This window comes from Eucyclogobius newberryi, unplaced genomic scaffold, assembly GCF_026437365.1.
Source record: "Eucyclogobius newberryi isolate DKJ021-1_F unplaced genomic scaffold, fEucNew1.0.hap1 SCAF_14, whole genome shotgun sequence".
Taxonomy (NCBI): domain Eukaryota; kingdom Metazoa; phylum Chordata; class Actinopteri; order Gobiiformes; family Gobiidae; genus Eucyclogobius; species Eucyclogobius newberryi.
The window spans coordinates 35539170-35563284 of record NW_027315768.1 but is presented as its reverse complement, the minus strand read 5'-3'; the positions used below and the strand labels follow the sequence as shown (position 1 = coordinate 35563284).

Genomic DNA, 24115 nt, shown 5'->3' with positions numbered 1-24115 from the left:
ACGGGGACCGAGAAGGTTTAAAGGTCTCCCAGGGTTACTGAAGAACTGTCCCTCCTCAGGCCGGAGAAGATGGTGTGGCACGGCTCCAGCTCCACGGGCCAGCGCCAGACGGACAACTACTGCGAGACGTGGAGGGCGGGCGACCGGGCAGTGAGCGGCTGGGCGTCGTCCCTGAGCACGGGACTCCTGCTCCATCAAACCTCCAGCTCCTGCAGCGCCCAGTACATCGTCCTGTGCATCGAGAACGCATTCACCACGCACGCCCGGAAATGAGAGCGCGCATTCACCACGCACGCCCGGAAATGAGAGCGCGCATTCACCACGCACGCCCGGAAATGAGAGCGCGCATTCACCTGACACGTCCCGGAAATGAGAGCGCGCATTCACCTCACACGCCCGGAAATGAGAGCGCATTTTCACCTGACACACCCGGAAATGAGAGCGCGCATTCACCTCACACGCCCGGAAATGAGAGCGCGCATTCACCTCACACGCCCGGAAATGAGAGCGCGCATTCACCTCACACGCCCGGAAATGAGAGCGCATTTTCACCTGACACGCCCCAGAAATAAGAGCGCGCATTCACCTGACACGCCTGCCAATAAGAGCGCATATTTACCTGAAATGAGAACGCGCATTCACCTGACACGCCCAGAAATGAGAGCATAAATTCACTTGACACGCCCAGAAATGACCGCGCGCGTTCACCTGACACGCCTGGAAATGAGAGCGCGCATTCACTTGAAATAAGAGCGCGTATTCACCTGACACGCCCAAAAATAAGAGCGCGCATTCACCTAAAATAAGAGCGCGCGTTCACCTAAAATAAGAGCGCGCATTCACCTGACACGCCCAGAAATGAGAGCATAAATTCACCTGACACGCCCAGAAATGACCGCGCGCGTTCACCTGACACGCCTGGAAATGAGAGCGCGCATTCACTTGAAATAAGAGCGCGTATTCACCTGACACGCCCAAAAATAAGAGCGCGCATTCACCTAAAATAAGAGCGCGCGTTCACCTAAAATAAGAGCGCGCATTCACCTGACACGCCCAGAAATGAGAGCATAAATTCACCTGACACGCCCAGAAATGACCGCGCGCGTTCACCTGACACGCCTGGAAATGAGAGCGCGCATTCACTTGAAATAAGAGCGCGTATTCACCTGACACGCCCAAAAATAAGAGTGCGCGTTCACCTAAAATAAGAGCGCGCGATCACCTAAAATAAGAGAGCGCATTCACCTAAAATAAGAGCGCGCGTTCACCTAAAATAAGAGCGCGCGTTCACCTAAAATAAGAGCGCGCGTTCACCTAAAATAAGAGCGCGCGTTCACCTGACACACCCGGAAATGAGAGCGCGCGTTCACCTGACACGCCCAAAAATAAGGGAGCGCATTCACGACAAGCGCATTGCTAAAAAGAGATCAGAAGATGGAGAGAACAAGCACATGTGTGTAATGAGGGCTGAACGACAAAGAGCTCAGGGGACCGAGTGCATCCTTGTCGTACTCGAGAGGCTCCAGAAGAAAAACACTTTCAACATGTGAAATCATTCAGGATGTTTACATTTGAGACACAGAACAACGTCCTCTTTTTCCTTTATGTCACTTTTTATTGCGTACACTTTTAGTTTTCCGTTTGGTTCCAGCTTTAATCGGTGAATGTCGTAGTATTTTGGACCTGAACATGAAATCATAATGTCTTATTAATACTATTCAACGTTTTAGATCCGAAAAGACGACAGAATTTCAGAGTCAAATTAAGATTCAATGTAAAAAACTGAAAAACGATTCTAAATATCAAGAGAGGACTTTAAAATGAAAGCCGACTCTGCATTTGTGTTTATTGTCATTATTAGTATTAGTATTATTTCCTTTACCTCACTTTGACTCTGAAATTGGGCGCGTCAGCTTTTGCTCCGCCCCAAAACACAATGCTGAGCCGTGATTGGTCCAGAGCCAGGCGGATTCATCACAAATCAATATTCATAAATGTAAACATCCTGCATCGTTTCTGGTGTGATTTCTGGACCTTCTCAGGCTCCGCCCCTTACGTCATGTGACCGCGCGCTTCTGGCCCCGCCCCCTCCAGACGCCGCGTTCTTGATCCGAGTTTAAAATGACGTTATCTCGATTTGAGAGTTTTTTTTTGCGTTTTGAACCGAAATTCTCAAAATTCTGACAGAAAAGTTTTGAAACTTCTCAAAATGAAAAAGATGATGTCATTTTCTCGCGCTCCATGTTTTTGCGGCGTCGGCGCATAAAGGGACCAGACGCTTCCTCCTAAAACAAAACATTGTATTCATTTTAACAAACGTGTATATTAAATGTTCTTGTTGTATTTTTGGCAATATCAAATGTATTTTCCAAAACTGTTGTAACCTTTTTATACTTTAGGTAATTTTTCACATTTTTAGTTTGGGATAAAATGGTGAAACTTTTAAAGACAATTTTAACATTTAAGAAAATGATAGATATTTATTTTTCAATGAAGTTTGGGACAATAAAAATACTGGATTTTTATGTCAACATTTCACAAACTGCCTTCTTTCTCCACTTTGTACATTAAAAATACATTTGTGATACATTTGAAATATTATTGAAATATAAATGAGGATTTTCAGGGAGTTTTTAACTGTGATAAAAGTCAAGTTAAAAGTGTTGAATGATACATTTATATTTGATATAAGTGAAGAACAGTTTGTCGGTACAGGAGGTCTAGGCTCCTCCTCCTCCTGTGAGGAGGTCTAGGCTCCTCCTCCTGTGAGGAGGTCTAGGCTCCTCCTCCTCCTGTGAGGAGGTCTAGGCTCCTCCTCCTCCTGTGAGGAGGTCTAGGCTCCTCCTCCTGTGAGGAGGTCTAGGCTCCTCCTCCTGTGATGAGGTCTAGGCTCCTCCTCCTGTGATGAGGTCCTGGCCCCTCCTCAGGTGAGATGAGGCCCAGGCCCCTCCTCAGGTGTGATGAGGTCCTGGCCCCTCCTCAGGTGTGATGAGGTCCTGGCCCCTCTTCAGGTGAGATGAGGCCCAGGCCCCTCCTCAGGTGGGATGAGGTCCTGGCCCCTCCTCAGGTGTGATGAGGTCCTGGCCCCTCCTCAGGTGAGATGAGGCCCAGGCCCCTCCTCAGGTGGGATGAGGTCCTGGCCCCTCCTCAGGTGTGATGAGGTCCTGGCCCCTCCTCAGGTGAGATGAGGCCCAGGCCCCTCCTCAGGTGGGATGAGGTCCAGGCCCCTCCTCAGGTGAGATGAGGTCCTGGCCCCTCTTCAGGTGTGATGAGGTCCAGGCCCCTCCTCAGGTGAGATGAGGCCCAGGCCCCTCCTCAGGTGAGATGAGGTCCTGGCCCCTCCTCAGGTGTGATGAGGTCCTGGCCACTCCTCAGGTGAGATGAGGCCCAGGCCCCTCCTCAGGTGGGATGAGGTCCAGGCCCCTCCTCAGGTGAGATGAGGTCCAGGCCCCTCTTCAGGTGTGATGAGGTCCTGGCCCCTCCTCAGGTGAGATGAGGTCCAGGCCCCTCCTCAGGTGAGATGAGGTCCAGGCCCCTCTTCAGGTGTGATGAGGTCCAGGCCCCTCCTCAGGTGAGATAAGGTCCAGGCCCCTCCTCAGGTGAGATGAGGTCCAGGCCCCTCCTCAGGTGAGATGAGGTCCAGGCCCCTCCTCAGGTGAGATGAGGTCCTGGCCCCTCCTCAGGTGAGATGAGGTCCAGGCCCCTCCTCAGGTGAGATGAGGTCCTGGCCCCTCCTCAGGTGGGATGAGGTCCAGGCCCCTCCTCAGGTGAGATGAGGTCCAGGCCCCTCCTCAGGTGGGATGAGGTCCAGGCCCCTCCTCAGGTGAGATGAGGTCCAGGTCCCTCCTCAGGTGAGATGAGGTCCTGGCCCCTCCTCAGGTGAGATGAGGTCCTGGCCCCTCCTCAGGTGAGATGAGGTCCAGGCCCCTCCTCAGGTGGGATGAGGTCCAGGCCCCTCCTCAGGTGAGATGAGGTCCAGGCCCCTCCTCAGGTGAGATGAGGTCCTGGCCCCTCCCCAGGTGTGATGAGGTCCTGGCCCCTCCTCAGGTGAGATGAGGTCCTGGCCCCTCCCCAGGTGTGATGAGGTCCTGGCCCCTCCTCAGGTGAGATGAGGTCCAGGCCCCTCCTCAGGTGAGATGAGGTCCTGGCCCCTCCCCAGGTGTGATGAGGTCCTGGCCCCTCCTCAGGTGAGATGAGGTCCTGGCCCCTCCCCAGGTGTGATGAGGTCCTGGCCCCTCCTCAGGTGAGATGAGGTCCTGGCCCCTCCTCAGGTGAGATGAGGTCCTGGCCCCTCCCCAGGTGTGATGAGGTCCTGGCCCCTCCTCAGGTGAGATGAGGTCCAGGCCCCTCCTCAGGTGAGATGAGGTCCTGGCCCCTCCCCAGGTGTGATGAGGTCCTGGCCCCTCCCCAGGTGTGATGAGGTCCTGGCCCCTCCTCAGGTGAGATGAGGTCCTGGCCCCTCCTCAGGTGTGATGAGGTCCTGGCCCCTCCTCAGGTGAGATGAGGTCCTGGCCCCTCCTCAGGTGAGATGAGGTCCTGGCCCCTCCTCAGGTGTGATGAGGTCCTGGCCCCTCCTCAGGTGAGATGAGGTCCAGGCCCCTCCTCAGGTGTGATGAGGTCCTGGCCCCTCCTCAGGTGAGATGAGGTCCTGGCCCCTCCTCAGGTGAGATGAGGTCCAGGCCCCTCCTCAGGTGAGATGAGGTCCTGGCCCCTCCTCAGGTGAGATGAGGTCCAGGCTCGTGTGTTTGTTAAATGGACCTGATCAGCTCCAGAGAAAGAATAAATGTTCCTCAAACTCCACTCTTGGTCTTTGTTCTTCTCGGACACTTTTGCTCGTTATCTTCAGGTCCTTTTCACAAATGCTCTGGGCGTCGACCTCTCCAGGGCTTCAAGATACTATTGTATACAAACAGAAGGTTGAATCTTCTCCTCTCTGTCTTTGATCCAGTGTTTTGTGTCTTTAACATGAAGCTGCACGACGCACTGAGGTCCTGAACTCCAGTGTCTTCTGATTCAACCTTCCGGTCGTATATAACACTGTGTTGAAACCCTGGAGAGGTCGACGCCCAGAGCATTCTGATGCTTATCAGGTAGCTGGAGACGGCTGGTGTGGAGTACGACCTGCAGAGTGGATCCTGGACTACCTCACGGACCGACCCCAGTTTGTGAGAGCCCGGGACTGTGTGTCTGACACTCGGACCTGCAGTGTGGGGGACCTACAGTGTGGGGGACCTGCAGTGTGCAGATGGTGGTGGACTTCCACAGAGGCCACGCCCCCCTCACCAGTGCAGGGACGGGACAGGCCACGCCCCCCTCACCAGTGAACATCCAGGGACGGGACATTGAGAGAGTGACTCATACAAGGACCTGGTGTTCATCTGAACCACAAACTGGACTCATAACACAGACTGAACAGGAAGAGCCAGAGTGGGCTCTACCTCCTGAGGAGACTCAGGTCTTTTGGAGTGACAGGGCCGCTCCTGTCACTCCTGAAGACCTTCTCCTCCTCTGTGGTGCATCAGCTCCTGTAGGTGTGGTCTGCTGGAGCAGCAGCATCACAGAGAGGGAGAGGAGGAAGCTGGACAAAGCTCCGTCCTGGGCTGTCCTCTGGACTCGGTGCAGGAGGTGGAGGACAGAAGGGTCCTGGCAAAACTCACATCTATGCTGGACCATGAGTGTCGCCCCCTGCAGGACACTCTTTCCCCTGCAGGACACTCTTTCCCCTGCAGGACACTCTGTCCCCTGCAGGACACTCTGTCCGCTCTGGAGAGCAGCTTCAGTGAGAGACTGATCCACCCTCGCTGTGAAGGAGACGTTTCGCAGGTCTTTCCTTCTGCTGCTGTCAGACTTTATAACAAACACTGTGTTAGTCCTGAACATGTGCAATACTGACCTAACCATGTGCAATTCCGTCATATGTGCAATTACTGTCGTGATCACATGCAATGGTATTTATGTATTTATTTTTATCTTTATTATTTTTCCCCTCCATCCCTTGTTGTGAAATGGGAGTTTTTGTTTATAAGAGTTCTTCTATTAAGAGTGTTTTTTTAAACTTCCTATAAGTGATCTGTTCTTTTCTTCTGTATCTACTGCGTTAATTTTCCCATGTGGGACAATAAAGGAATATCTTATCTTATCTTAGTCAGTGATGAGGGACCTACAGTCAGGTTAGGAGGCTGATGGCCCTCCTCCTGTGAGGAGGAGGGCCATCATGTTCACCGGCCTTGTGAAGACAAGGCCGGTAGTAAACAGCGCCCCCTGGAGGACGCTTACATGTGTCTCAGGTGAGGAGAACATCAGTGTGGAACATTCTGGTTTAAAGGCGTGTCTGAACATCAGTGTGGAACATTCTGGTTTAAAGGCGTGTCTGGTCCTCTGTTAGGCTGGAGGAGGCGGGATCAAACCACAGCTGTGTTCTGCTGCTTCGTTTGTTCTGAGAGTAATTACAGAGGATGTGATGGAGGCGGAGCTGAGTCACAGTCTGAAGCACAGGGAGAACGCCACAGGGAGAACGCCACAGGGAGAACGCCACAGGGAGAACGCCACAGGGAGAACGCCACATCAACCACAGCAGCTCAAGTGAAGGAGAGAGTTCTGACGTCAGATCATGTCACAGTCTGATTGTTCTCCCTGTGCAGGTTCTGACGAGGAAAGTGACGCAAAAGAGAGAAAACTAACGAGACAAAGACAAAGAGAGAAAGATTCAACTGACTCAGAGTGTTTTTGATCAATATATAAGACCAAAAGGACTGTTTATGTTTACCTCGACTATATAAAGTCTAAGGGGCCTATAAACCAGGTCTAAACCAGGTCTAAACCAGGTCTAAACCAGGACTAAACCAGGACTAAACCAGGTCTAAACCAGGTCTAAACCAGGTCTGAACCAGGACTAAACCAGGACTAAAACAGGACTAAACCATGAGTGTCCTGCAGGGGACAGAGTGTCCTGCAGGGGACAGAGTGTCCTGCAGGGGGCGACACTCATGGTCCAGCATAGATGTGAATCTAGCCAGGACCCTTCTGTCCTCCACCTCCTGCACCGAGTCCAGAGGACAGCCCAGGACGGCGCTTTGTCCAGCTTCTTCCTCTCCCTCTCTGTGATGCTGCTGCTCCAGCAGACCACACCTACAGGAGCTGATGCACCACAGAGGAGGAGAAGGTCTTCAGGAGTGACAGGAGCGGCCCTGTCACTCCAAAAGACCTGAGTCTCCTCAGGAGGTAGAGCCCAGTCTGGCTCTTCCTGTACAGTCTGTGTTATGAGTCCAGTTTGTGGTTCAGATGAAACACCATGTCCTTGTATGAGTCACTCTCTCAATGTCCCGTCCCTGGATGTTCACTGGTGAGGGGGGCGTGGCCTGTCCCGTCCCTGGATGTTCTCTGGTACGGGGGGCGTGGCCTGTCCCGTCCCTGGATGTTCTCTGGTACGGGGGGCGTGGCCTGTCCCGTCCCTGGATGTTCACTGGTGAGGGGGGCGTGGCCTGTCCCGTCCCTGGATGTTCTCTGGTACGGGGGGCGTGGCCTGTCCCGTCCCTGGATGTTCACTGGTGAGGGGGACGTGGCCTGTCCCGTCCCTGGATGTTCTCTGGTGAGGGGGGCGTGGCCTGTCCCGTCCCTGGATGTTCACTGGTGAGGGGGGCGTGGCCTTTCCCGTCCCTGGATGTTCTCTGGTGAGGGGGGCGTGGCCTGTCCCGTCCCTGGATGTTCTCTGGTGAGGGGGGCGTGGCCTGTCCCGTCCCTGGATGTTCACTAGTGAGGGGGGCGTGGCCTGTCCCGTCCCTGGATGTTCTCTGGTGTGGGGGGCGTGGCCTCTGTGGAAGTCCACCACCATCTCCTTGGTCTTCCCCGCGTTGATGAGGAGGAGGTTCCACAAAGTCCTGCTCCAGTCCTCTGTCCTCCACATCATCGTCTGTGATGAGTCTGATGATGACAGAGTGGTCAGAGAACTTCTGCAGGACACAGCTGTCTTGAACTCCTCCACTTGGGGCAAGCCACCTTTTCCGGTCGAGAACCATGGCCTCGGATTTGGAGCTGACTCTCATCCCAGACGCTTCACACTCGGCTCAAACCGTCCCAGTGCAGCTGCAGGTCCGGGTTTGATGGAGCCATCAGGACAACATCGTCTGCAAACAGCAGAGATGGAATCCTGTGGTCCCCAAACCAGACACCCTCCGACCCCTGACCGCACCCTCCGACCACTGACCACACCATCTGACCCCTGACCACACCCTCTGACCCTTGACTGCGCCTAGAAATTCTGTCCATAAAAACTATGAACAGAACCGGTGACAAAGCGCAGCCCTGAGGAGTCCAACATGCACTGAGAACAGGTCTGACTTACTGCAGTGAACACAGCTCCGGTCATACAGGGACCGGACAGCCCTGAGCAAAGGGCCCCGGACCCCGTACTCCCGGAGCACCCCCCAAAGGACACCCGAAGGGACACGGTCGAAAGCCTTCTCCAGATCCACAAAGCACATGTGGACTGGTTGGGCAAACTCCCATGAACCCTCGAGCACCCGATGGAGGGTATAGAGCTGGTCCAGTGTTCCACGACCCGGACGAAAACCACTCTGCTCCTCCTGAATCCGAGGTTCTATCGGCCAGATTCTCCTCTCCAGTACCTTGGAATAAACCTTATGGGAGGCTGAGGAGTGTGATCCTCTGTAGTTGGAACACACCCTCCGGTCCCCCTTCTTGAACAGAGGGACCACCACCCCGGTCTGCCAGTCCAGAAGCACGGTCCCCGACCACGTGATGTTGCAGAGACGTGTCAACCAAGACAGTCCTACAACATCCAGATACTTTAGGACCTCAGGGGGATCTCATCCACCCCCGGAGCCACTGAGGAGTTTGCAAACAACCTCATTCTCTGAGTCCCCGGTCTCTCCTTCCTCTTCGGAAGACATGACGGTGGGATTAAGGAGGTCTTCAAAGTATTCCTTCCACCGTCCAACGACATCCCCAGTCGAGGTCAGCAGGCCTCCACCCGCACCGTAAACGGTGTTGGTGAAGCTTCTTCCCCCTCCTGAGGCACCGGACGGTTTGCCAGAATTTCTTTGGGGCCGACCGATAGTCCTCCTCCATGGCCTTCCCGAACTCCTCCCAGCCCCCTGTTTTCGCCTCTCTGACAGCACGAGCCGCGGCTCGCTTGACCTGCCGATACCTGTCAATGACCTCAGGAGACCTACAGGCCAGAGTGGCCTGATAGACCTCCTTCGTCAGTCTGACAACACCGGGTTCGGGCGTTGCCGCCGCGACAGGCGCCTGAGACCTTGTGACCACAGCTCTGAGCAGCCACATCAACAATGGAGGTGGAAAACATGGTCCACTCGGACTTAATGTCCCCAGCGTCCCCCGGGACACGGGAGGAGCTCTCCCGGAGGTGAATTTAAGATCCTACTGACAGAGGCTCCGCAAGACGTTCCCAACAGACCCCCACAATGCACTTGGGTCAGCCAAGTCTGTCCGGCTTCCTCCTCCGCCAGAGGATCCAGCTCACCACCAGGTGGTGCTCTACAGCTCCGCCCCTCTCTTCACCTGAGTGTCCAAGACACGCGGCCAGAGGTCAGATGACACGACAACAAAGTGGATCATTGACCTCCTGTGTCCTGGTGCCACGTGCACTGATGGACCTTGTGCTTGAACATGGTGTTCGTTCTGGACAATCCGTGGCACAGAAGTCCAATAACTGAACACCGCTCGGGTTCAGATCGGGGAAGCCGTTCTTCCCGATCATCCCTCTCCTGGTGTCACTGTCATTGTCTACGTGGGCGTTGAGGTCCCCCAGTTGAAGTCCCCCCACATTGGAGTCCCCGGTCGGTGCACTGTCCAGTTCCCCTCCCAGGGACTCCAAGAAGGCCGGGTACTCTGCACTGCTGTTCGGCCCGTAGGCCGCCACAACAGTGAGAGACCTGTCGCCCACCCGAAGGTGTCGACCCTCTCGTCCACCGGGGTGAACTCCAACACGTGGCGGCTGAGCTGAGGGGCTATAAGCCCACACCAGCCCCGCCCACACCATCCCCGCCTCTCCCCGCGGGCAACACCAGAGAAGTGGAGCGTCCAGCCCCTCTCGAGGAGATGGTTCCAGAGCCCAAACTGTGCTGGAGCTGAGGCCGACTATATCTAGTCGATATCGCTCGACCTCCCGCACAGGCTCAGGCTCCTCCCCCCAGCGAGGGGACGTTCCATGTCCCCAGAGTCAGTCTCTGTGTCCGGAGATCTGGTCGTCCAATATCAAGAATTAAAATCAATGGATCCACTGACTCTGGAAAGAGGTATGAGACAGGGCAGTGCCTGGTCCCCCCTGTTGTTTGCTTTGTACTTGGAACCATTGGTCAACATAAAACATGAAAGTGTAAAAGTGCCTGTTACACAGATAATGTTCTACTTTATTTGACGAAACCAAAAGTAACAGAAAGAACAATGTCCCTAAAATCAGGAACATGGAGCTGATCCTCAAACCAGGGACTGGTTCTGAGCCGCTCATAACATGTGTGTGTGTGTGTGCTAGCGTGTGTTAGCGTGTGTTAGTGTTAGCGTGTGTGAGCGTGTGTTAGTGTTAGCGTGTGTCAGCGTGTGTTATTGTTAGTGTGTGTTAGTGTGTGTGTGAGCGTGTGTTAGTGTTAGCGTGTGTTAGCATGTGTGAGCGTGTGTTAGTGTTAGCGTGTGTTAGTGTGTGTGAGCGTGTGTTAGTGTTAGCGTGTGTTAGTGTGTGTGTGAGCGTGTGTTAGTGTTAGCGTGTGTTAGTGTGTGTGAGCGTGTGAGCGTGTTAGCGTGTGTTAGCATGTGTGAGCGTGTGTTAGTGTTAGCGTGTGTTAGTGTGTGTGAGCATGTGTTAGTGTTAGCGTGTGTTAGTGTGTGTGAGCGTGTGTTAGTGTTAGCGTGTGTTAGTGTGTGTGAGCGTGTGTTAGTGTTAGCGTGTGTTAGCATGTGTGAGCGTGTGTTAGTGTTAGCGTGTGTTGGTGTGTGAGCATGTGTTAGTGTTAGCGTGTGTTAGTGTGTGTGAGCGTGTGTTAGTGTTAGCGTGTGTTAGTGTGTGTGAGCGTGTGTTAGTGTTAGCGTGTGTTAGTGTGTGTGAGCGTGTGTTAGTGTTAGCGTGTGTTAGCATGTGTGAGCGTGTGTTAGTGTTAGCGTGTGTTAGCATGTGTGAGCGTGTGTTAGTGTTAGCGTGTGTTAGTGTGTGTGAGCATGTGTTAGTCTTAGCGTGTGTTACTGTGTGTGAGCATGTGTTAGTGTTAGCGTGTGTTAGCATGTGTGAGCGTGTGTTAGTGTTAGCGTGTGTTAGCATGTGTGAGCGTGTGTTAGTGTTAGCGTGTGTAAGAGTGTGTTAGTGTTAGCGTGTGTTAGTGTGTGTGAGCGTGTGTTAGTGTTAGCGTTTGTTAGCATGTGTGAGCGTGTGTTAGTGTTAGCGTGTGTTAGCGTGTGTTAGCATGTGTTAGCGTGTGTTAGCCGTAGCTCACGGCTCAGTGCTCTGGTTCATGAATGTGAGTGTTAGTGTTAGCGTGTGTTAGCATGTGTGAGCGTGTGTTAGTGTTAGTGTGTGTTAGTGTGTGTGAGAGTGTGTTAGTGTTAGCATGTGTGAGCATGTGTGAGCGTGTGTTAGTGTTAGCGTGTGTTAGTGTGTGTGAGCGTGTGTTAGTGTTAGCGTGTGTTAGCATGTGTGAGCGTGTGTTAGTGTTAGCGTGTGTGAGCGTGTGTTAGTGTTAGCGTGTGTCAGCGTGTGTTAGTGTTAGCGTGTATTAGTGTGTGTGAGCGTGTGTTAGTGTTTGTTAGCATGTGTGAGCGTGTGTTAGTGTTAGCGTGTGTTAGCGTGTGTTAGCGTGTGTTAGCCGTAGCTCACGGCTCAGTGCTCTGGTTCATGAGTTTGAGTGTTAGAGTTAGCGTGTGTTAGCATGTGTGAGCGTGTGTTACTGTTAGCGTGTGTTAGCATGTGTGAGCGTGTGTTAGTGTTAGCGTGTGTTAGTGTGTGTGAGCGTGTGTTTGCGTGTGATAGTATGTGTGAGCGTGTGTTAGTGTTAGCGTGTGTTAGCATGTGTGAGCGTGTGTTAGTGTTAGCGTGTGTTAGTGTGTGTGACCGTGTGTTAGTGTTAGCGTGTGTTAGCATGTGTGAGCTTGTGTTATTGTTAGCGTGTGTTAGTGTTAACGTGTGTTAGTGTGTGTTAGTGTTAGCGTGTGTTAGTGTTAACATGTGTTAGTGTTAGCGTGTGTTAGCATGTGTGAGCGTGTGTTTGTGTTAGCGTGTGTTAGTGTGTGTGAGCGTGTGTTAGTGTTAGCGTGTGTTAGCATGTGTGAGCGTGTGTTAGTGTTAGCGTGTCTGAGCGTGTGTTAGTGTTAGCGTGTGTCAGCGTGTGTTAGTGTTAGCGTGTGTTAGTGTGTGTGAGCGTGTGTTAGTGTTAGCGTGTGTTAGCATGTGTAAGCGTGTGTTAGTGTTAGCGTGTGTTAGTGTGTGTGAGCATGTGTTAGTGTTAGCGTGTGTTAGCATGTGTGAGCGTGTGTTAGTGTTAGCGTGTCTGAGCGTGTGTTAGCCGTAGCTCACGGCTCAGTGCTCTGGTTCATGAGTTTGAATGTTAGTGTTAGCGTGTGTTAGCATGTGTGAGCGTGTGTTAGTGTTAGCGTGTGTTAGCATGTGTGAGCGTGTGTTTGTGTTAGCGTGTGTTAGTGTGTGTGAGCGTGTGTTAGTGTTAGCGTGTGTTAGTGTTAGCGTGTGTTAGTGTGTGTGAGCGTGTGTGAGCGCGTGTTAGTGTCAGCGTGTGTTAGCATGTGTGAGCGTGTGTTAGTTTTAGCGTGTGTTAGTGTGTGTGACCGTGTGTTAGTGTTAGCGTGTGCTAGCATGTGTGAGCGTGTGTTAGTGTTAGCGTGTGTTAGTGTGTGTTAGTGTTAGCATGTGTTAGTGTTAGCGTGTGTTAGTGTGTGTTAGTGTTAGCATGTGTGAGCGTGTGTTTGTGTTAGCGTGTGTTAGTGTGTGTGAGCGTGTGTTAGTGTTAGCGTGTGTTGGTGTTAGCGTGTGTTAGCATATGTGAGCGTGTGTTAGTGTGTGTGACCGTGTGTTAGTGTTAGCGTATGTTAGTGTGTGTTTGTGTTAGCGTGTGTTAGTGTTAGCATGTGTGAGCGTGTGTGAGCGTGTGTTAGTGTTAGCGTGTGTTAGCATATGTGAGCGTGTGTTAGTGTGTGTGACCGTGTGTTAGTGTTAGCGTATGTTAGTGTGTGTTAGTGTTAGCGTGTGTTAGTGTTAGTGTTAGCGTGTGTTAGTGTTAGCATGTGTGAGCGTGTGTATGTGTGTGTTAGTGTGTGTGAGCGTGTATTAGTGTTAGCGTGTGTTAGCATGTGTGAGCGTGTGTTAGTGTTAGCCTGTGTTAGCGTGTGTTAGCGTGTGTTAGTGCAAGCGTGTGTTGGTGTGTGTTAGTGTTTGCGTGTGTTAGTGTTAGCATGTGTTAGTGCTAGCCTGTGTTAGTGTGTCTTAGTGTTAGCGTGTGTTAATGTTAGCATGTGTGAGCGTGTGTTAGTGTGTGTTCGTGTTAGCGTGTGTTAGCATGTGTTAGCGTGTGTTAGTGTTTGCGTGTGTTAGTGTTAGCGTGTGTTAGTGTGTGTGAGCGTGTGTGAGCGCGTGTTAGTGTCAGCGTGTGTTAGCATGTGTTAGCTTGTGTTAGTTTTAGCGTGTGTTAGTGTGTGTGACCGTGTGTCAGTGTTAGCGTGTGCTAGCATGTGTGAGCGTGTGTTAGTGTTAGCGTGTGTTAGTGTGTGTTAGTGTTAGCATGTGTTAGTGTTAGCGTGTGTGAGCGTGTGTTAGTGTTAGCGTGTGTCAGCGTGTGTTATTGTTAGCGAGTGTTAGTGTGTGTGTGAGCGTGTGTTAGTGTTAGCGTGTGTTAGCATGTGTGAGCGTGTGTTAGTGTTAGCGTGTGTTAGTGTGTGTGAGCGTGTGTTAGTGTTAGCGTGTGTTAGTGTGTGTGTGAGCGTGTGTTAGTGTTAGCGTGTGTTAGTGTGTGTGAGCGTGTGAGCGTGTTAGCGTGTGTTAGCATGTGTGAGCGTGTGTTAGTGTTAGCGTGTGTTAGTGTGTGTGAGCATGTGTTAGTGTTAGCGTGTGTTAGTGTGTGTGAGCGTGTGTTAGTGTTAGCGTGTGTTAGTGTGTGTGAGCGTGTGTTAGTGTTAGCGTGTGTTAGCATGTGTGAGCGTGTGTTAGTGTTAGCGTGTGTTGGTGTGTGAGCATGTGTTAGTGTTAGCGTGTGTTAGTGTGTGTGAGCGTGTGTTAGTGTTAGCGTGTGTTAGTGTGTGTGAGCGTGTGTTAGTGTTAGCGTGTGTTAGTGTGTGTGAGCGTGTGTTAGTGTTAGCGTGTGTTAGCATGTGTGAGCGTGTGTTAGTGTTAGCGTGTGTTAGCATGTGTGAGCGTGTGTTAGTGTTAGCGTGTGTTAGTGTGTGTGAGCATGTGTTAGTCTTAGCGTGTGTTACTGTGTGTGAGCATGTGTTAGTGTTAGCGTGTGTTAGCATGTGTGAGCGTGTGTTAGTGTTAGCGTGTGTTAGCATGTGTGAGCGTGTGTTAGTGTTAGCGTGTGTAAGAGTGTGTTAGTGTTAGCGTGTGTTAGTGTGTGTGAGCGTGTGTTAGTGTTAGCGTTTGTTAGCATGTGTGAGCGTGTGTTAGTGTTAGCGTGTGTTAGCGTGTGTTAGCATGTGTTAGCGTGTGTTAGCCGTAGCTCACGGCTCAGTGCTCTGGTTCATGAGTGTGAGTGTTAGTGTTGGCGTGTGTTAGCATGTGTGAGCGTGTGTTAGTGTTAGTGTGTGTTAGTGTGTGTGAGAGTGTGTTAGTGTTAGCATGTGTGAGCATGTGTGAGCGTGTGTTAGTGTTAGCGTGTGTTAGTGTGTGTGAGCGTGTGTTAGTGTTAGCGTGTGTTAGCATGTGTGAGCGTGTGTTAGTGTTAGCGTGTGTGAGCGTGTGTTAGTGTTAGCGTGTGTCAGCGTGTGTTAGTGTTAGCGTGTATTAGTGTGTGTGAGCGTGTGTTAGTGTTTGTTAGCATGTGTGAGCGTGTGTTAGTGTTAGCGTGTGTTAGCGTGTGTTAGCGTGTGTTAGCCGTAGCTCACGGCTCAGTGCTCTGGTTCATGAGTTTGAGTGTTAGAGTTAGCGTGTGTTAGCATGTGTGAGCGTGTGTTACTGTTAGCGTGTGTTAGCATGTGTGAGCGTGTGTTAGTGTTAGCGTGTGTTAGTGTGTGTGAGCGTGTGTTTGCGTGTGATAGTATGTGTGAGCGTGTGTTAGTGTTAGCGTGTGTTAGCATGTGTGAGCGTGTGTTAGTGTTAGCGTGTGTTAGTGTGTGTGACCGTGTGTTAGTGTTAGCGTGTGTTAGCATGTGTGAGCTTGTGTTATTGTTAGCGTGTGTTAGTGTTAACGTGTGTTAGTGTGTGTTAGTGTTAGCGTGTGTTAGTGTTAACATGTGTTAGTGTTAGCGTGTGTTAGCATGTGTGAGCGTGTGTTTGTGTTAGCGTGTGTTAGTGTGTGTGAGCGTGTGTTAGTGTTAGCGTGTGTTAGCATGTGTGAGCGTGTGTTAGTGTTAGCGTGTCTGAGCGTGTGTTAGTGTTAGCGTGTGTCAGCGTGTGTTAGTGTTAGCGTGTGTTAGTGTGTGTGAGCGTGTGTTAGTGTTAGCGTGTGTTAGCATGTGTAAGCGTGTGTTAGTGTTAGCGTGTGTTAGTGTGTGTGAGCATGTGTTAGTGTTAGCGTGTGTTAGCATGTGTGAGCGTGTGTTAGTGTTAGCGTGTGTTAGCGTGTGTTATCCGTAGCTCACGGCTCAGTGCTCTGGTTCATGAGTTTGAATGTTAGTGTTAGCGTGTGTTAGCATGTGTGAGCGTGTGTTAGTGTTAGCGTGTGTTAGCATGTGTGAGCGTGTGTTTGTGTTAGCGTGTGTTAGTGTGTGTGAGCGTGTGTTAGTGTTAGCGTGTGTTAGTGTTAGCGTGTGTTAGTGTGTGTGAGCGTGTGTGAGCGCGTGTTAGTGTCAGCGTGTGTTAGCATGTGTGAGCGTGTGTTAGTTTTAGCGTGTGTTAGTGTGTGTGACCGTGTGTTAGTGTTAGCGTGTGCTAGCATGTGTGAGCGTGTGTTAGTGTTAGCGTGTGTTAGTGTGTGTTAGTGTTAGCATGTGTTAGTGTTAGCGTGTGTTAGTGTGTGTTAGCATGTGTGAGCGTGTGTTTGTGTTAGCGTGTGTTAGTGTGTGTGAGCGTGTGTTAGTGTTTGCGTGTGTTAGTGTTAGCGTGTGTTAGTGTGTGTGAGCGTGTGTGAGCGCGTGTTAGTGTCAGCGTGTGTTAGCATGTGTTAGCTTGTGTTAGTTTTAGCGTGTGTTAGTGTGTGTGACCGTGTGTTAGTGTTAGCGTGTGCTAGCATGTGTGAGCGTGTGTTAGTGTTAGCGTGTGTTAGTGTGTGTTAGTGTTAGCATGTGTTAGTGTTAGCGTGTGTTAGTGTGTGTTAGTGTTAGCATGTGTGAGCGTGTGTTTGTGTTAGCGTGTGTTAGTGTGTGTGAGCGTGTGTTAGTGTTAGCGTGTGTTGGTGTTAGCGTGTGTTAGCATATGTGAGCGTGTGTTAGTGTGTGTGACCGTGTGTTAGTGTTAGCGTATGTTAGTGTGTGTTTGTGTTAGCGTGTGTTAGTGTTAGCATGTGTGAGCGTGTGTGAGCGTGTGTTAGTGTTAGCGTGTGTTAGCATATGTGAGCGTGTGTTAGTGTGTGTGACCGTGTGTTAGTGTTAGCGTATGTTAGTGTGTGTTAGTGTTAGCGTGTGTTAGTGTTAGTGTTAGCGTGTGTTAGTGTTAGCATGTGTGAGCGTGTGTATGTGTGTGTTAGTGTGTGTGAGCGTGTATTAGTGTTAGCGTGTGTTAGCATGTGTGAGCGTGTGTTAGTGTTAGTCTGTGTTAGCGTGTGTTAGCGTGTGTTAGTGCAAGCGTGTGTTAGTGTGTGTTAGTGTTTGCGTGTGTTAGTGTTAGCATGTGTTAGTGCTAGCCTGTGTTAGTGTGTCTTAGTGTTAGCGTGTGTTAATGTTAGCATGTGTGAGCGTGTGTTAGTGTGTGTTCGTGTTAGCGTGTGTTAGCATGTGTTAGCGTGTGTTAGTGTTTGCGTGTGTTAGTGTTAGCGTGTGTTAGTGTGTGTGAGCGTGTGTGAGCGCGTGTTAGTGTCAGCGTGTGTTAGCATGTGTTAGCTTGTGTTAGTTTTAGCGTGTGTTAGTGTGTGTGACCGTGTGTTAGTGTTAGCGTGTGCTAGCATGTGTGAGCGTGTGTTAGTGTTAGCGTGTGTTAGTGTGTGTTAGTGTTAGCATGTGTTAGTGTTAGCGTGTGTTAGTGTGTGTTAGTGTTAGCATGTGTGAGCGTGTGTTTGTGTTAGCGTGTGTTAGTGTGTGTGAGCGTGTGTTAGTGTTAGCGTGTGTTGGTGTTAGCGTGTGTTAGCATATGTGAGCGTGTGTTAGTGTGTGTGACCGTGTGTTAGGGTTAGCGTATGTTAGTGTGTGTTTGTGTTAGCGTGTGTTAGTGTTAGCATGTGTGAGCGTGTGTGAGCGTGTGTTAGTGTTAGCGTGTGTTAGCATATGTGAGCGTGTGTTAGTGTGTGTGACCGTGTGTTAGTGTTAGCGTATGTTAGTGTGTGTTAGTGTTAGCGTGTGTTAGTGTTAGTGTTAGCGTGTGTTAGTGTTAGCATGTGTGAGCGTGTGTATGTGTGTGTTAGTGTGTGTGAGCGTGTATTAGTGTTAGCGTGTGTTAGCATGTGTGAGCGTGTGTTAGTGTTAGCCTGTGTTAGCGTGTGTTAGCGTGTGTTAGTGCAAGCGTGTGTTAGTGTGTGTTAGTGTTTGCGTGTGTTAGTGTTAGCATGTGTTAGTGCTAGCCTGTGTTAGTGTGTGTTAGTGTTAGCGTGTGTTAATGTTAGCATGTGTGAGCGTGTGTTAGTGTGTGTTAGTGTTAGCGTGTGTTAGCATGTGTTAGCGTGTGTTAGTGTTTGCGTGTGTTAGTGTGTGTGAGCGTGTGTTAGTGTTAGCGTGTTTTAGTGTGTGTGAATATGTGTTAGTGTTAGCGTGTGTTAGCGTGGTGAGCGTGTGTTAGTGTTAGCGTGTGTTAGTGTGTGTGAGCGTGTGTTAGTGTTAGCGTGTGTTAGCATGTGTGAGCGTGTGTTAGTGTTAGCGTGTGTTAGTGTGTGTGAGCATGTGTTAGTGTTAGCGTGTGTTAGCATGTGTGAGCGTGTGTTAGTGTTAGCGTGTGTTAGCGTGTGTTAGCATGTGTTAGCGTGTGTTAGCCGTAGCTCACGGCTCAGTGCTCTGGTTCATGAGTGTGAGTGTTAGCGTGTGTTAGCATGCGTGAGCATGTGTTTGTGTTAGCGTGTGTTAGTGTGTGTGAGCGTGTGTTAGTGTTAGCGTGTGTTAGCATGTGTTAGTGTTAGCGTGTCTGAGCGTGTGTTAGTGTTAGCGTGTGTCAGCGTGTGTTAGTGTTAGCGTGTGTTAGTGTGTGTGAGCGTGTGTTAGTGCTAGCGTGTGTTAGCATGTGTAAGCGTGTGTTAGTGTTAGCGTGTGTTAGTGTGTGTGAGCGTGTGTTAGTGCTAGCGTGTGTTAGCATGTGTGAGCGTGTGTTAGTGTTAGCGTGTGTTAGCGTGTGTTAGCCGTAGCTCACGGTTCAGTGCTTTGGTTCATGAGTTTGAGTGTTAGTGTTAGCGTGTGTTAGCATGTGTGAGCGTGTGTTAGTGTTAGCGTGTGTTAGCATGTGTGAGCGTGTGTTTGTGTTAGCGTGTGTTAGTGTGTGTGAGCGTGTGTTAGTGTTAGCGTGTGTTGGTGTTAGCGTGTGTTAGTGTGTGTGAGCGTGTGTGAGCGTGTGTTAGTGTTAGCGTGTGTTAGCATGTGTGAGCGTGTGTTAGTGTTAGCGTGTGTTAGTGTGTGTGACCGTGTGTTAGTGTTAGCGTGTGTTAGCATGTGTGAGCGTGTGTTAGTGTTAGCGTGTGTTAGTGTGTGTTAGTGTTAGCGTGTGTTAGTGTGTGTTAGTGTTAGCGTGTGTTAGTGTTAGCATGTGTTAGTGTTAGCGTGTGTTAGTGTGTGTTAGTGTTAGCGTGTGTTAGTGTTAGCATGTGTGAGCGTGTGTAAGTGTGTGTTAGTGTTAGCGTGTGTTAGTGTGTGTGAGCGTGTGTTAGTGTTAGCGTGTGTTAGCATGTGTGAGCGTGTGTTAGTGTTAGCGTGTGTGAGCGTGTGTTAGTGTAAGCGCGTGTTAGTGTGTGTTAGTGTTAGCGTGTGTTAGTGTTAGCATGTGTTAGTGTTAGCGTGTGTTAGTGTGTGTTAGTGTTAGCGTGTGTTAATGTTAGCATGTGTGAGCGTGTGTAAGTGTGTGTTAGTGTTAGCGTGTGTTAGTGTGTGTGAACGTGTGTTAGTGTTAGCGTGTGTTAGCATGTGTGAGCGTGTGTTAGTGTTAGCGTGTGTTAGTGTGTGTTAGTGTTAGCGTGTGTTAGTGTGTTTTAGTGTTAGCGTGTGTTAGTGTTAGCATGTGTTAGTGTTAGCGTGTGTTAGTGTGTGTTAGTGTTAGCGTGTGTTAGTGTTAGCATGTGTGAGCGTGTGTAAGTGTGTGTTAGTGTTAGCGTGTGTTAGTGTGTGTGACCGTGTGTTAGTGTTAGCGTGTGTTAGCATGTGTGAGCGTGTGTTAGTGTTAGCGTGTGTTAGCGTGTGTTAGTGTAAGCGCGTGTTAGTGTGTGTTAGTGTTAGCGTGTGTTAGTGTTAGCATGTGTTAGTGTTAGCGTGTGTTAGTGTGTGTTAGTGTTAGCGTGTGTTAATGTTAGCATGTGTGAGCGTGTGTTAGTGTGTGTTAGTGTTAGCGTTTGTTAGCATGTGTTAGCGTGTGTTAGTGTTAGCGTGTGTTAGTGTGTGTTAGTGTTAGCGTCTGTTAATGTTAGCATGTGTGAGCGTGTGTTACTGTGTGTTAGTGTTAGCGTGTGTTAGCGTTTGTTAGTGTTAGCGTGTGTTAGTGTGTGTGAGCGTGTGTTAGTGCGTGTGAGCGTGTGTTAGTGATAGCGTGTGTTAGCATGTGTGAGCGTGTGTTAGTGTTAGCGTGTGTTAGCGTGTGTTAGTGTAAGCGCGTGTTAGTGTGTGTTAGTGTTAGCGTGTGTTAGTGTTAGCATGTGTTAGTGTTAGCGTGTCTGAGCGTGTGTTAGTGTTAGCGTGTGTCAGCGTGTGTTAGTGTTAGCGTGTGTTAGTGTGTGTGAGCGTGTGTTAGTGCTAGCGTGTGTTAGCATGTGTAAGCGTGTGTTAATGTTAGCGTGTGTTAGTGTGTGTGAGCGTGTGTTAGTGCTAGCGTGTGTTAGCATGTGTGAGCGTGTGTTAGTGTTAGCGTGTGTTAGCGTGTGTTAGCCGTAGCTCACGGTTCAGTGCTTTGGTTCATGAGTTTGAGTGTTAGTGTTAGCGTGTGTTAGCATGTGTGAGCGTGTGTTAGTGTTAGCGTGTGTTAGCATGTGTGAGCGTGTGTTTGTGTTAGCGTGTGTTAGTGTGTGTGAGCGTGTGTTAGTGTTAGCGTGTGTTGGTGTTAGCGTGTGTTAGTGTGTGTGAGCGTGTGTGAGCGTGTGTTAGTGTTAGCGTGTGTTAGCATGTGTGAGCGTGTGTTAGTGTTAGCGTGTGTTAGTGTGTGTGACCGTGTGTTAGTGTTAGCGTGTGTTAGCATGTGTGAGCGTGTGTTAGTGTTAGCGTGTGTTAGTGTGTGTTAGTGTTAGCGTGTGTTAGTGTGTGTTAGTGTTAGCGTGTGTTAGTGTTAGCATGTGTTAGTGTTAGAGTGTGTTAGTGTGTGTTAGTGTTAGCTTGTGTTAGTGTTAGCATGTGTGAGCGTGTGTAAGTGTGTGTTAGTGTTAGCGTGTGTTAGTGTGTGTGAGCGTGTGTTAGTGTTAGCGTGTGTTAGCATGTGTGAGCGTGTGTTAGTGTTAGCGTGTGTTAGCGTGTGTTAGTGTAAGCGCGTGTTAGTGTGTGTTAGTGTTAGCGTGTGTTAGTGTTAGCATGTGTTAGTGTTAGCGTGTGTCAGTGTGTGTTAGTGTTAGCGTGTGTTGATGTTAGCATGTGTGAGCGTGTGTTAGTGTGTGTTAGTGTTAGCGTTTGTTAGCATGTGTTAGCGTGTGTTAGTGTTAGCGTGTGTTAGTGTGTGTTAGTGTTAGCGTTTGTTAGCATGTGTTAGCGTGTGTTAGTGTTAGCGTGTGTTAGTGTGTGTTAGTGTTAGCGTCTGTTAATGTTAGCATGTGTGAGCGTGTGTTACTGTGTGTTAGTGTTAGTGTGTGTTAGCGTTTGTTAGTGTTAGCGTGTGTTAGTGTGTGTGAGCGTGTGTTAGTGTGTGTGAGCGTGTGTTAGTGTTAGCGTGTGTTAGCATGTGTGAGCGTGTGTTAGTGTTAGCGTGTGTTAGCGTGTGTTAGTGTAAGCGCGTGTTAGTGTGTGTTAGTGTTAGCGTGTGTTAGTGTTAGCATGTGTTAGTGTTAGCGTGCGTTAGTGTGTGTTAGTGTTAGCGTGTGTTAATGTTAGCATGTGTGAGCGTGTGTTAGTGTGTGTTAGTGTTAGCGTTTGTTAGCATGTGTTAGCGTGTGTTAGTGTTAGCGTGTGTTAGTTTGTGTTAGTGTTAGCGTGTGTTAATGTTAGCATGTGTGAGCGTGTGTTACTGTGTGTTAGTGTTAGCGTGTGTTAGCGTTTGTTAGTGCTAGCGTGTGTTAGTGTGTGTGAGCGTGTGTTAGTGTGTGTGAGCGTGTGTTAATGTTAGCGTGTGTTAGCGTGTGTTAGTGTGTGTTAGTGTTAGCGTTTGTTAGCATGTGTTAGCGTGTGTTAGTGTTAGCGTGTGTTAGTTTGTGTTAGTGTTAGCGTGTGTTAATGTTAGCATGTGTGAGCGTTTGTTAGTGTGTGTGAGCGTGTGTTAGTGTTAGCGTGTGTTAGCATGTGTGAGCGTGTGTTAGTGTTAGCGTGTGTTAGCGTGTGTTAGTGTAAGCGCGTGTTAGTGTGTGTTAGTGTTAGCGTGTGTTAGTGTTAGCATGTGTTAGTGTTAGCGTGTGTCAGTGTGTGTTAGTGTTAGCGTGTGTTGATGTTAGCATGTGTGAGCGTGTGTTAGTGTGTGTTAGTGTTAGCGTTTGTTAGCATGTGTTAGCGTGTGTTAGTGTTAGCGTGTGTTAGTGTGTGTTAGTGTTAGCGTTTGTTAGCATGTGTTAGCGTGTGTTAGTGTTAGCGTGTGTTAGTGTGTGTTAGTGTTAGCGTCTGTTAATGTTAGCATGTGTGAGCGTGTGTTACTGTGTGTTAGTGTTAGTGTGTGTTAGCGTTTGTTAGTGTTAGCGTGTGTTAGTGTGTGTGAGCGTGTGTTAGTGTGTGTGAGCGTGTGTTAGTGTTAGCGTGTGTTAGCATGTGTGAGCGTGTGTTAGTGTTAGCGTGTGTTAGCGTGTGTTAGTGTAAGCGCGTGTTAGTGTGTGTTAGTGTTAGCGTGTGTTAGTGTTAGCATGTGTTAGTGTTAGCGTGCGTTAGTGTGTGTTAGTGTTAGCGTGTGTTAATGTTAGCATGTGTGAGGGTGTGTTAGTGTGTGTTAGTGTTAGCGTTTGTTAGCATGTGTTAGCGTGTGTTAGTGTTAGCGTGTGTTAGTTTGTGTTAGTGTTAGCGTGTGTTAATGTTAGCATGTGTGAGCGTGTGTTACTGTGTGTTAGTGTTAGCGTGTGTTAGCGTTTGTTAGTGCTAGCGTGTGTTAGTGTGTGTGAGCGTGTGTTAGTGTGTGTGAGCGTGTGTTAATGTTAGCGTGTGTTAGCATGTGTGAGCGTGTGTTAGTATTAGCGTGTGTTAGTGTTAGCGTGTGTTAGTGTGTGTGAGCGTGTGTTAGTGTTAGCGTGTGTTAGTGTGTGTGAGCTTGTGTTAGTGTTAGCGTGTGTTAATGTGTGCTAGCGTGTGTTAGTGTTAGCGTGTGTTAATGTGTGTTAGCGTGTGTTAGTGTTAGCGTGTGTTAGCATATGTGAGCGTGTGTTAGTGTGTGTGAGCGTGTGTTAGTGTGTGTTAGCGTGTGTGAGCGTGTGTTAGCATGTGTTATCGTGTCTGAGCGTGTGTTAGTGTTAGCGTGGGTTAGTGTGTGTGAGCGTGTGTTAGTGTTAGCGTGTGTTAGCATATGTGAGCGTGTGTTAGTGTGTGTGAGCGTGTGTTAGTGTGTGTGAGCGTGTGTTAGCATGTGTTATCGTGTGTGAGCGTGTGTTAGTGTTAGCGTGGGTTAGTGTGTGTGAGCGTGTGTTAGTGTTAGCGTGTGTTAGCATATGTGAGCGTGTGTTAGTGTGTGTGAGCGTGTGTTAGTGTGTGTGAGCGTGTGTTAGCATGTGTTATCGTGTGTGAGCGTGTGTTAGTGTTAGCGTGTGTTAGTGTGTGTGAGCGTGTGTTAGTGTGTGTTAGCGTGTGTGAGCGTGTGTTAGCATGTGTTAGCGTGTTTGAGCGTGTGTTAGTTTTAGCGTGGGTTAGCGTGTGTTAGCCGTAGCTCACGGCTCAGTGCTCTGGTTCATCAGTGTGAGTGCAGCAGATCTGACCCGACGTCTCCACATTTTACATCAATATTTCATCTTTCCACCTCCACCTCCCCCTCTCTCCCTCCACCTCTCTCTTTCTTTACTCTCGCTCTCTTCTCTCTCCTCCCCCTCTCTCCTCCCTCTCTCTCTTTCTCTCCTCAGACCACACAATGGGCTCATATTTAATCCTCTTTAAAGCAGCACTGTGTCACTTTTCTGTTTGTTTCCATGGAGAGCTTTATTCCTCCAGGAGACACTCATCTGTCACATGTTCAGACCTCCTCATCAGGACCTCCTCATCAGGACCTCCTCATCAGGACCAAATATCTGAGCGTACATTTGGATAAGATACAGATCTGAGTCTCGGTCTGGTCCAGGGTCAGACCTGGAGAACGTTCAAACTGACCAGATCCTGAAGAACAATTAAACCCACGAAATCTCCAAAGTTTTTACCATTTTATCATCAACTGACAATATTAAGTGAAAGAATTAATCCTTTAATCACGTCAAGAAAGAGAACATTCAGACATAAACCTCCCTCTCTCTCTTCCCTCCCCTCCCTCTCTCACCTCCCTCTCTCTCTTCCCTCCCTCTCTCTCTCTCTCTCTCTCTCTCTATCTATCTTTCTCCCCTCCTCTCTCTCTCTCCCCCCC

The 24115-nt window shown here is 49.6% G+C and overlaps 1 protein-coding gene across 1 annotated transcript in view; it reads left to right on the top strand.

Annotated features, from left to right (window-relative positions):
* col18a1a (collagen type XVIII alpha 1 chain a) overlaps nt 1-2540 on the top strand; it is a 165262-nt gene extending 162722 nt beyond the window's left edge. The window contains exon 43 of the mRNA XM_072445332.1: nt 60-2540. Within this exon, the coding sequence (XP_072301433.1) occupies nt 60-273 (214 nt within the window). The 3' untranslated portion in view covers nt 274-2540. The remainder of the gene's footprint in view (nt 1-59) is intronic.
* Nucleotides 2541-24115: the final 21575 nt, after the last annotated feature.